The sequence below is a fragment of the Anabrus simplex genome, chromosome 8, assembly GCF_040414725.1.
Source record: "Anabrus simplex isolate iqAnaSimp1 chromosome 8, ASM4041472v1, whole genome shotgun sequence".
Classification (NCBI taxonomy): domain Eukaryota; kingdom Metazoa; phylum Arthropoda; class Insecta; order Orthoptera; family Tettigoniidae; genus Anabrus; species Anabrus simplex.
Window position 1 is genome coordinate 79,224,960 of NC_090272.1, and position 12,613 is coordinate 79,237,572.

Below are 12,613 nucleotides of genomic sequence, written 5' to 3' on the forward strand. Positions count from 1 at the left end.
GCGGACGCAATCCTCCTTGGGTTCATGGAATGCCTCATTCTGGCAGATCCTTCCATGAAACCCGTGGACAGCGAATCGTGTATATAGATGTCGAAGCTTGAAATTCGGTCCCTTCCAAATTTCTGACTTCATTGCATCAGTCTCCATTATTTCTTGGGGTATCTCGTCGGCTTTTTTCCCCATCTCTCCTCGATGATAGTTTTATATGCATGCGTTTCCGGTATATCAAAAATGTGCTTTATGTCTTCCATGAAGAATGTTTTCTGTGCTATTTTATAGGCGCAGGTATTTCTTGAAAATTTTGATATTGAGAGAGCTCTCTTAATAAATCTCGCTTTGACGCTTTCTAGCTTCCTAAGGTTGTTCATCGTCAAGTAAGGCCAAATCAACTGAATAACATATGTGGCAGTCTGCATAACTTTAATTTTGAATAGTTTCATTGTTGTTGACAGGGATAGGTTTTAGAGTTTGGGGATGTCGTAAGAGACTTTCGTTGCTGCCGTAGCTCGCTCCTGTACATGGAGGGAGAAAGCACTTCCAGTAGTTTGTAATAATGTACGACACCCAGGTATTTGAAGTTGGATACGAATTCTAAAGGTTCTCCTCTGCATTTTAGTTGATCCATGTTAGATATCTTTCCTCCCCTTCTAAATTTCATAGCCTTTGTTTTGGAACTATTTATTTCCATAGAATTATCTTTCGCCCGTACCCTAATGTTCTCCATGGCAGTTTGTAGGTCCTCACAGTATCTTGAAAGGATGACCATGTCATCCGCATACATAAGCAGTTTGACTGATCTCGATTCTATAAATTGCTCAATATCCAAGGTCATTACGTTAAAGAGAACTGGACTCATCGGATCCCCTTGTAGAACACCCGAGGTTTGAGTGATACTCCTCGTCGTGGTGATGCCATCATAGATTGTTATATAGTTCACATTTAAAATCGATTTCAATGTTTGTAATTCACTACTGGAAGTGCCTAATGTTTTCCAACTTATGAATCAGTATCCTTCTATTAATACTGTTAAATGCCTTAGAATAGTATATATAGAATGCATACAGCGGTCTACCAGGTTGCGCTAAGGTCCTTATTATTTCTTGCAGAAGATCCTGCACAGCCTGTAGAGTTGATTTCCCCGGGGTAAAGCCGTATTGATTCGATGTTATGTTAGCATGTAGACTTTGTTCCATCTGTCTTAGGAGTTTAGACATTTTGAACATAACATTTTTCAGGGCATTTCCCCTGTAAGAGTTTGGATCCTCCTCCTTCCCTTTTCCTTTGTAGATCACAATTATGAGTGTCTTCCTCCATTGTTCTGGAATTGACGTTTTAGGCATTCATTGAATAGGCATGTTAGCAGATCTAGCAGGTCATGGAGTGTGTCTTTTAAATGTTCTATGTAAATCCCATCAGGTCCAGCCGCTTTGTTATTTTTCCCATTGCTTATAAGTTGGCTGACCACCTCTGTTGTGATTGGGCGCGTCTTGGATGTTTGTCAGTTGTGGAGTGAAGCCGCTTGTTCTTATGTTCGTTTCTCCAAGATGACGAAAATGCGACTCCCATTGCGACATGTTTACAAGAGGAGTTGATGCCTGATTCTTTGAGTACTTTAAGATTTTATAAGGCTTCGCTTCTGCCTCGAATAATAACTTCTGTTCTATATATAAATCATAATTTGTTTTCTTTTCCTTTAGCAGAGTTCTATATTTCCGATGTTCCTCAGCATATTTCGCTAGCGCGTCCAAACCATATACCCTAGCAGAGTGAAGTAAATGTAACGTTGATTGTCTCATAATGGAACATTCCTTATCAATCCATGGCTTTGCAGTGCGATCAAATGAAAGTAAATATAGTGGAAGCGTGTCGAATTGTGTCATTCAATGCTGCTGTCACTCCATCCAGGTTCCCCAGCCCTATCATATGCACGATTGTTGGAATTAATTCTCTGCCCTTTTGCCATCTTTCCTCATCTATACGTCTAGAGACTCTCTGCTTAGGGGGTTCTCCAGACTGACGCAGTGTTCCATTACTTAATTGTATTTCCGCTATTACTGGAAGGTGTTTTCTGATTGCTTCTTTTTCGCTGCATCACCTGTGTATTTGAGAAGATTAAGTCAATTGTGCTCCTACCATTTGGAGCAATATATGTGTAATTGTTCTTCCTGTTTAGTAGCCTTAGCTGATAGTCTAGAAGAAAGTCTGTTATCGCTTGAGACTTTGTATCCCATTTGTCTACGCAGCAGTTCAGGTCACCAAGTAACAGGGTTGGTTTGTTATTATCTGTGATCTCCAGTGTCTTCCCTAGCTCATCTATTATGACCTCAGGATCTGTGTTGGGCGTGAAGTACACTCTTATTATGTTCATCCTATTAACAATTACTATTAAAGTGTTGAATGTGCGGATAATTTGACTGATAGGCTGTAGATGCGGCTTTATGTAGCAGCTTAATCCGCCTGAGGGGCGGCCTGACACCTTTCTTGGCTACAGAGCGAGTACCGTAGAAGCCATTAATGTCTATTTCTTCCATGCTGAAAGTTTCTGTGAAGAGCAATATGTCATTCTCTAGAAATATGTGCCAGGGGGTCAAGGCCAATACATTCTTCAACCCTTCTACATTCCAAGTCATTAATCTGATGCATTTACAGATATTGGTTGTTGAATTTGTTGCTGGGTGATCTATGCACCGGATGACCTCTTGTAACGGTAGATATTGAAGATAACCTGATTTCAGAGTTAAAACTCAAAGGGGCGAAAGGCCAGAAAGTTTCATTGCAAACTATTTCTTCGTCTTTCTCCAGAAGTGCTATTTTGAACGCTTTGTTCCTACCTCTTGTTCGAGTAGAGAAGTAAACTTTGACGCTATTAATACCCTTTTCTGCCATATAAGAGGTGATTTCTTCCGTGGACTCTTCATCTAGATGTCCGATGTACATCCAGTATAGTCTTCGTGCCGATTTGAGTTTTCCACCATTGTTATTCCCCTTCCCTATTTTGGCTGGGGGCAGGGGGCGAAGCTCTTGATTAGCAGATCTTAACTGGTATCTGCTACTTTGGGTCACACATTCATTTCTGATGTGCCTGTCAGGTTGCTGTCGACTTGTTACTGTAGCATACTCCGTGTTTTCAATGGCCATTTCATGTTTGTTTGATGAATTACTCATCAGAGGGCTTGATTCATAATATAGATTATAAAATACAGACGGTTGTTGGGTCGTCTCTTTCAGTTCATTTCTAACCAATATGTGAACATTATCCAAGATGGACTGTATCTGCTGGTTAATTTTCTCCACGATTCTCACCTCTATGCCCTAAGTTGCCAAAGACTCTTTATGATGAATGACAAAAGGCTTAGGTCGATGATGCGGAATTCCACCGCCTTCACCGCGATGGCTTGCTTCATCTATGAGAACTTTGGTTGCCATAAGTGAGTTGTCTCTATGATAAATTCCCTAAGAAGCTCTTGCAAAATTGAAGGATTACAAGCAAATACTTTCATTCTGACCGTATTGAAATTCAATTATCAAATGTTAAACAATTAATTTATTGAAACCACCTATTCAATACTAGTAATGAATAAGTATTACTAGGTAGTACTAGTATTGAATAGGTGGTTTCAATAAATTAATTGTTTAACATTTAAAAATTGAAGGATACCGAATTTGAGTACGATTTCCATATTGAACTATCTTATCCGTACCCAATTGATCCAGTAATTTTAAATTATTTTGTTACAATTTGAGGTCTTTCTTCCTTTCTAAACGTTGCATCTGACCACCAGAAAAGAACAGTAGAGGCTCTAGTTGGGAAGAACATCAACATACTCTGTGATGAAACTACAGATAGAATGGGCCGTTGTGTTTTTATCATCATATTCCAAGTCCCAGCCGGATTGAAAAGAGAGCTGTGTTTTTGTGAACTATCTTGATGCAGGAAATGCTACAAATTGCTCTCGTGCCGTTTTAGAAGCTCTGTGCAGTTATAGTGTACTATATGATGCAGTTAAAGTCTTTGTTAGGGACAGTGCCCCGTACATGACCCGGTGTTATGAAACATTAAGTGTGGTCATAGGGGATCATTTAATGCATGTACAGTAGGGTGTCCCTTATTTTTCAAAATTTTAATTTTGCAATGCATAGGTTATTGTTTTATTCATTTGGGCCTAAAACACTCAAAAATATTTTTTTTCCTTATTTAGAACAGTGCAACCCATGCCGACTCGCACGCAAACATGTCCATACAAGTTGCGTCACAAGAGTGGCGCGTTCTCATTGTTATTGTCACTTAGTTTTCACTTATCGGGTAGCTAGCGTGGATTGTTTTATATTTCGAAGATGTCAGTGGAACTAAGGAGCAATAAAAAAAGTATTTTCTTGGTTGGTGAAGTAAATCACCAAATAACAGGGGCAAAATTACCATCTAATCATCAAGATCTCGCAGTTCTATTTTGCAACAAGTTGACTGTTAGAGAAAGTGCAAATCTTGTCATTTGTGAGTGCAATATATTCTGGGAAAATGCTAGAATACCTACCAGAGCTGTGCCTAATTGTGTTAAGAAGTTCGTGGATCTTTATCAGGTCTGGCGAGAACTGCAAAAATATGGCAAGAAGATTCAGGATTTACATAGGCGCCGCGAGGAGAACTTTCAACTTGAATTACATAATTTATTCAATATCGCACATGCTGATGTTTTTTAAAGAATAAAAATCGAAGATGATAAAATATTTTTGCAAAAGCAAAGAGAATGCCTAACGGGTGTTGACAAAAAGTTGGCTGAAAATGAAGAAAGGGCCAGGCTGAGAAAACTCGCAGAGCTCATTGGAATCTACAACTTTACAGACCTTTGATACACATGAAGACATAGAAGAACAATCTACAAGCTCTGAAGAAAGCCTGGAAGAATCTCTGCCATCCACATCTCAATCTGTACGTTCTTTAGCTACGTCGACAAGAAGAGGAAGATTTTATCACATCTAAATTAGTTGCAACTTTTAGACAGATGTCAACTAAGCATCAGAGATTCTGTTTATATAGTGTAATTCAGTCTGTAGTAGAAGCACTTGGTTTTAGTTCTGACAATTACCTGATCAATAAATCTTCTCTTCAACGCATTCAAAAACAAATGAGAAAAGATAGAGCGGGACCCATTAAATCCGATTTTCAGAATAACGTGCCCGAAGTAGTTACTGTTCATTGGGATGGAAAATTGTTACCTGCTCTGGACGTAAGAAGATCTAAAGAAGAACGCCTACCAATTGTTATTTCATATGATGAGGAAGAACAACTTCTTGCTGTGCCGAAGTTAGACAACTCTTCCGACAAAGAGCAAGCGAAAGCAGTATCAAATGCCCTTCATGACTGGAACCTGAATGATAAGGTACAAATTATGTGCTGTGATACAACAGCATCTAATACAGGATGCTTGAACGGAGCTTGTGTGCTTTTAGAGCAAAAACTAGGAAGAGAGTTGTTACTCTTTCCTTGCCGCCATCATATTTATGAACTGGTGCTCAAAAGTGTGTTTGAATCAAAGATCCAACAAATCACTAGCAGTCCTGATATTCCGCTATTCAAAAAGTTTAGACAACTGGAAGAATATTAATCCTGTGCCATCGAACTGTGCATTGAATTTGTCCAACAACATCTCTGCGAGGCAAATATTATTGAATTGGTGACGTTTTTCAACAATGAGCTGGCAAAATCGACTGTACGAGATGATTAACGCCTCGCTGTTTTTCTGAGTGGACACATTAAAAATAAAATAAAAATCGGACCTCCTGGTGCAAAGCATCAAGCACGATGGATGACAAGAGCTATTTACTCCTCAAAAATGTGTTTACTGCAGTCCCAGTTTAGAATGAGCGCTAAGGACAAATAAGCTTTACAAGATGTTTGTTTATTCATTGTGGCAGTTTACGTGAAGCCCTAACTTGGATCTAGTTTGGCGATATAAGCGCCGAATCAATATTTTTGTTTTTTAGAGACCTTAAAAGATTACGAGAAAGTTGACAAGTTGATTTCCAATGCGGCTTTAAACAAGTTCAGTCAAAACTTGTGGTACTTGTCAGAGGAAACAGCCATCCTTTCAATTTTTGATGATGAAGGTGATGAGCAGACCAAAGGAAACATTGTAGAAAACTTACAAACAGAAAACTTTGGTGCTTCCAGAAAGAGATATGTTCCATCAAAAGAAGAGATGTCTGGCTCTCTATATGGTAAGTAGTAGACTAGTAGTGTTTAATCTGGTATTTAATTTAGAACTTATTTGTTTTATTTATAGGCACTACAAGTATTTATCTTGTTTCAGGGAAATTTTTGAGTGATTTTGTTTCTGTCAAGAGTAAAGATTTATTTTCACGTCTGAAACTTGACAGTGGTTTCCTTCAGGAAATTGTATCTTCATGGAAAGACAACGTGGTGTTTATGGACGCTAAAAAGGTGGTTTCTACCTTAAAAGCAGTTATGACACAGCTGAAAGAGCTGTTAAACTAATGACAGACATTCATGGTTTGATTACCACAGATGAAGAACAGAAGCAGTTCTAATTACATTGTGTGCAAGAACATACAAAAATTTACTCAGACTGTAAAAAAAGAGATTTTGAAGAGGTAATATCCAAATGAATAACTATAAAAGTTGTATCTTTTTTGTTGCTTACAAGAAAAGCATTATATAAATTTCTGTTTTCATTTATATTTCTCTAAAATAATTGTTTTGAGTGATCTACAACTACATTTAAGAGACACTTTACGCAGCTATTTTCTAAAACTTTTAGGTCACCTCGGCACGGGTTAAAATTAATGTAGGAAGTTGAAATTCTGTACTTGGGTAACTAATAGACAAATAAACACAATAACAGGGTAAGCGTTTCAACAAAAAAGGCCCTTTTAAGGGACACCCTAATGTACAGTGCTGGGCACATAAGATCAGCTTGGTTGGCAATAGTTGGGTCGCAGTGATGACAGATTTAAATCATGTGGTTGCGATGGTAAAGTCTGCATTTTTGAACACAAGAAAGCGAAAATATATATTTACAATTCTTAACATCCAAGTATGGTGCTTCAAAGGAAGCAAAGCTTTTTCCTGCACCTGTCATAACCTGATGGAATAGCTGTCTTCCATTTGAGTGCTTACTTTACTGATGTTACATTTTTCAAGATGTCTGACATGAAAGACATCAACAACTGTTATATTAAGTACCTGACTGATCTGAGTGACCGAGAAACGAATAGGCTTCACTGCCACATGGTTTTTGTCACAGATCATGCAGCTGAATTGGTTGACCTCCTTACTGAACTTGAAGGGTCTCTGTATCCTACCTACCATCTCCTTTATCCCAAACTGCATAGCCTTGATGCCAGTTTTACCTTCATTTGTGAGGGGAATTTTTCTGTGGCAACTAATGATGGTTTGATTAAGCTCACTCCTCTACTGCAGGCTGCATGTAGAGACACATTTTTCATAGCTGCTCTTTCTTCACAGTGCAAGCTAGCCAAATTGAAAGCTGAAGACCCCAACCACAAGCATTTTGTGTCAATTTCTCAAGCTTTGTATCCAAAAAATATAATTTTAAATAACACTGATAAATTAGATGAGCTTGAGAAATTGTTTGGAGTAACAGATCTCTCACGAAACTATATCTGGTCTGGTTACTGTTCTCTGAAACATGCAATTAAAACCCAGATGAAAGAATGTGAAAAATGTGACGTCATGCTTGCATTAACTGTAGCTCAGACAGAGTTCGCATATTTGCTAAATACTGTATTGAGTTGTTGTGGACCCCAACAAACAATGTAGATAGCGAGCACGTGTTGTCTCATTACAACACAGTGGTTACAGACGGTGCAATTTGAAAAAAAGCAATGCCGAAGTACTGACAATGCTTTCATTTGAACAATGAATTTGTATTGTGTGAACCAAGGACAATAATTGCACTTCATAAACTTGGAATCGTTAAAATTAATAATACCATGCGATTATTTTTAACTCTGTAAACAAATGCTAATAAAAAAAAAATGCTAATTTGGAAACACATAGATGCTAATTTTTCAGGTCCCTAGATATATATTTACTTTATATGTAGGCCTAAAAGTCGTCCACCATTTATTTTATTTTTATATTATAGAAATACCGCCTTCCAAAGAATATAGCCAGTATAACTCAAATACATTCATAAGTTTAAGGAATAGTGTAGAATGTTTACAAGTATAATTTATAGCCTAGAAGCCATGTGTTCACTGCACAAAATTTGAGGTTATTGCATACTGGACCCCCCCTTACTTTTTTGGCTGTAAAAGTGAATAAAAGGGAGGGTCTAATACGCAAGTCAATACTCTTATGTATACCCACTATCTCCAGAATGCAAGCTCACAGATGCGCGACCCTAACCACACAACCAATTCCCTCAGCAAAATAGTTTCTTTGATATGAATCTACAAAAATGGTCTTGAAACAAGTTCAGGTACATTTATCCCCTCTATATGGCTTTACTTCCAAACCGACAATTCGTATACCATGTGACCAACACCTTACCTATGTCCCCAGTGCTCTACTGCTGGGTTAACAGTTGATAGAATACGACCGTGGCACACAGTCCCTGTAAAATGTAATACTGTACTCAGAAAAGTTAATGAATCGTGAGTGAAAACAAATTCGCAGATACTTAAAAGATTCTGTATGCACTTACTACCCACATCCGACACTAATAACAAGAAAAGTAAATTATTAAGGGTTAAAAGAATGAGAAAATCAAAAAATTATTCCCATAAGAAGAAGTTATGTTTTGTAAAGGGAACATTCCACTGATCTCAGAATCACTGAACCCTCAAATGATGTATCACTGTCAATATCACCAGCTCCCATATAGATAACTAAACTTTTGTAGCAGTGCTTCACTACTCACATATTACTGTTTGTACTGTCCTCGGACACTCCCGGCACAAAAAGCCATACACCATTTCATTTCATTTACTGTTTGTATATGGCGCACAACTTTCCTCCTATCATTGGTACGAACATTCACCATGGCTTCGGCTAATAGGTTATCTGCTTCAGAAACTGTGAACCTTTTAGTTTTTGTGGCAACATAAAACCCATACACGCCGAGCAAGATAGCTTAATCACATGGGGAATGTATAAATGAAAGCTGGCAACCAGGTTTTGAGATTGTGCGCTACCGACATAAATCAATATGAATGGCAGCTTGGGATTGGTTGGATGTTTGTGCTTCCAAGTGAAATCAGTAAACAGCACCAAAATTGGCCAAAACATCAATTTGGAATTTACTTTCAGAACGAGTTCAATGACACTAACAGAACTGACGAAAATGACTTTCACACAGCATATCAGATAAACACTATTATATTTAAAAAGAAACATTTGATTTACAAAACAAAATACCATATACTTTACATTATTACAGAGAGATCGAGGATTACAAATGCAATCTGCTCAAACAAACATACAGGTATATAAAAACATTAAATAAAAATACATAGCAAGACATACGCAGTGCCTTTTATTGCAGAGAGAACGGTCCTGTGTGTGCAGGGTCTGAGTAAGCGAACACTCAACAGTTCACAGCTTCACTGCATTTCCATGTGAATAGCATAAGACCGAGGAAACACCTCTGTATTTCTTCTTTCATAAGCAAATTATACCTGTAACTGAAACAAAACGTTTTGACAGAATGAGCAAAACATGTGCACAGTTTTGTAAATGAGAAATGGTGAAGTCATAATACCAATATAAATGGTTCGTTATTGGACATTATAAATTTTCCAGCTATCTCATTCCTGGTTGCCAGCGTTTCGCCCTCGTGTGCTAGGCTGGGCTCATCAGTCGGTACCTAGCACACCTACCAAGACGCATGGCTAGTGCATACCGTGGAGGCCACTGCGTAGGCCAATTGTAGCCACCGGCAGTGCCAATGCACTATGAGACACTCTGTCTCACTACTAAAAATTGATGCCTGCTTGGCCATCAGATAATACAGATGTTGATTCCCATAGGGAATCTGTAATATTTGTCCCGAATGAGTAAATTTATAGGTACCAACTGATGAGCCCAGCCTAGCACGAGGGTGAAACGCTGGCAACCAGGAATGAGTTAGCTGGAAAATTTATAATGTCCAATAACGGACCATTTATATTGGTATTATAAATTTACTCATCCGGGATAAATATTTCAGATTCCCTATGGGAATCAACGTCTATATCATTTGATGGCCAAGCAGGCATCAATTTTTGGTAAAGAGACAAAGTCTCTCATAGTGCACTGGCACTGCCGGTGGCTCCAAATAGCCTACGCAGTGGCCTCCACGGTATGCACTAGCCATCGCCTTGGTAGGTGTGCTAGGTACCCACGTAACCTACGCAGTGTCCTCCACGGTATGCACTAGCCATCATCTTGGTAGGTACCAACTGATGAGCCCAGCCTAGCACACGAGGGCGAAACCAGGAATGAGTTAACTGGAAAATTTATAATGTCCAATAACGGACCATTTATATTGGTATTGATAACTCAAGTTGGTTTGATTCAAAATGCCAGCCAGTCTTTCATCGCAGTTGCAAATGGTCGAGTGTAACCTCCAATCCACTAAGAGTGTGACTAGAAAATAATGTTTAATTACTCACTGCTCCAAAATAAAAAGACTCATTTGTTTTAGAAAGAGTGTGATCTGCAATAATATTTTGATATTTTTGTTAGCCCCTGTGCACAAGTTGTTGTCTGGTGTTTTTCACACCTTTTAGTGTACTAGTACTTGTTACTTTAAAATTCCCAGCAGAAAAGGTTTTCACATTTGTTCTCTCGTGTTTTTCACACCTTTTAATACTTTCATCTTTAGAAATGGTAGATAGGAATATAGTTTTCATTGTACCCGCAGATACACAATGTAAAATGACCACATGCTGGAAAAAACCTTATCTAGTGTTTCCATATCCCTGTTGGATGATTTTTATTCATATATTTATAAGTATGTTTTCTCGCTTAACACATTCTTTTCCTTGTCCTTTGCAAAAACGTGTTAACAAGGTTTCACTGTATTGTTATTGCTATTAGACATATATAAGATTACATTTACTTTATGATACATTAAATATTAAAATTCTCAGCTTATTTAATAACTTTATTCACTGGTTTACACCTTCCTGTCTTGTTTTTCTTACAGCTTTTTAACATCATTTTAGAAGTATTTTTTTCCACTGACAGCATTTTATTCACCATTTTCTGAGGTCCCTACCTGCAGATTATCTGAGCTTCCAATTGATAAAGAAGTCTGTTCTTCCACCACTGTGATGTCCTGCTCTGATCCCAAAATGGAAAGCTATAATTCCTGAAAGAGGAAACATTCTTACCTTGTGAATTAAGCCAATGACAGAACTTCAGCTCTGCACCGCTGCTGGTTGAGAATCTACTGCCACTTGTTGGCTGCTCAGGTGGTTCGAGCTGTGGTTGTTTGTCATATTAACAGCTGCCTGGTTCTTGTTTCTCAACTCAAACACCTGTTGGATAGCTTTACGAAAGCACAGGAAGTTGTAGTCTATTACTCCTGAAAATAAACACACACGATTTAAAAGAGCCTCTGAATGGAACATCGTAAAGGTTTGTCATGTGAAAGAGATAAGAAGAGAAACACAACACAGATCCCTCTCTCCTCCTGTTGTGACTATATCACACCCCCTTCTCAAATATCACATTATACCACCACCACCACCACAGGACTTCTGCTGAAAGGTCTCAAAGATATAATAATATCACTCCCCTTGGAAACAAATTCCTCTACCCCAGCAACAAAATTCCAAATTTGAAACCAACAGACTGGAGCACTATTCATGAAATGATCCTCTCGTTCGTCACCAGATGATCCTCCATGGACAGTTACTGTATATTACGAGATGAAATAGTCGCCATATTTGCTCCACATCTGAAGTTTTCTGATTTTATGTCTGAGTTGGAGACTAGACACTAACCAGGTTACCATGTTGATCAAAGAGCAGGTAAGAGGAGTATGAATGAAAAATAAAATAAAATCAAGAGCAATCAAGAAAAGGAAGACAGAAGGGAATAAAATAATGATTGAAATGGAGAGAGGGCGAAGGAAGTCTAAAATGGGACAAGACTGAAGAATATAAGGAAGGTTAAAGAAAAGACAGTAAAAAAGAAATTCTTAAGTAACTGGTGCACATAGAAAATAAATATACAATACTTGGAGTGAACTGTCTAGAAATTAAGAGTTTGATTTTGGAAAATTAAAACAAAAAAAGAGGCGAAGTGATATTTCTACCCAGATTTGTAATAGCCAGGAAGTGGATACTGGTGAAGTGAAAGGCAGTGTCATCAACAATAGCTAAGCATGCCCAATCTGTAGGGCATGATGTCGTGCTTAAGGATCTTTGAGCTCTTACCCACATGAAACACAACAGGTCTAGGATCATAGCAGAAGGGGTGGAAACAGGCAAAAATTGTAACAATTTTAGTAAGGATACTGATTGCCAGCCATTAAAGATCTGTTCCATTTCATTTCAGTTTTCCAAATTTGTACTCTCCTCATTATTAATTTCACTTAATATGTCATTATATTCATTACCTATATGCACCCGTTAATTATTA

General features: G+C 38.0%; 1 protein-coding gene across 2 annotated transcripts in view; it reads right to left on the minus strand.

Moving 5' to 3' along the window:
• Positions 1-9,345: 9,345 nt before the first annotated feature.
• RagC-D (Ras-related GTP binding C/D) overlaps positions 9,346-12,613 on the minus strand; it is a 69,583-nt gene continuing 66,315 nt past the window's right edge. The window contains exons 8-9 of one of the 2 annotated variants that reach the window (XM_067152297.2): positions 11,359-11,552; positions 9,346-9,660 (exon numbers count right to left, since the gene is read on the minus strand). In XM_067152297.2, coding sequence (XP_067008398.1) covers positions 11,386-11,552 — 167 coding nt within the window. In that variant the 3' untranslated portion in view covers positions 9,346-9,660; positions 11,359-11,385. Of the gene's footprint in view, positions 9,667-11,358; positions 11,553-12,613 lie in introns of both variants that reach the window. The other variant, XM_067152296.2, reaches the window with a different exon arrangement.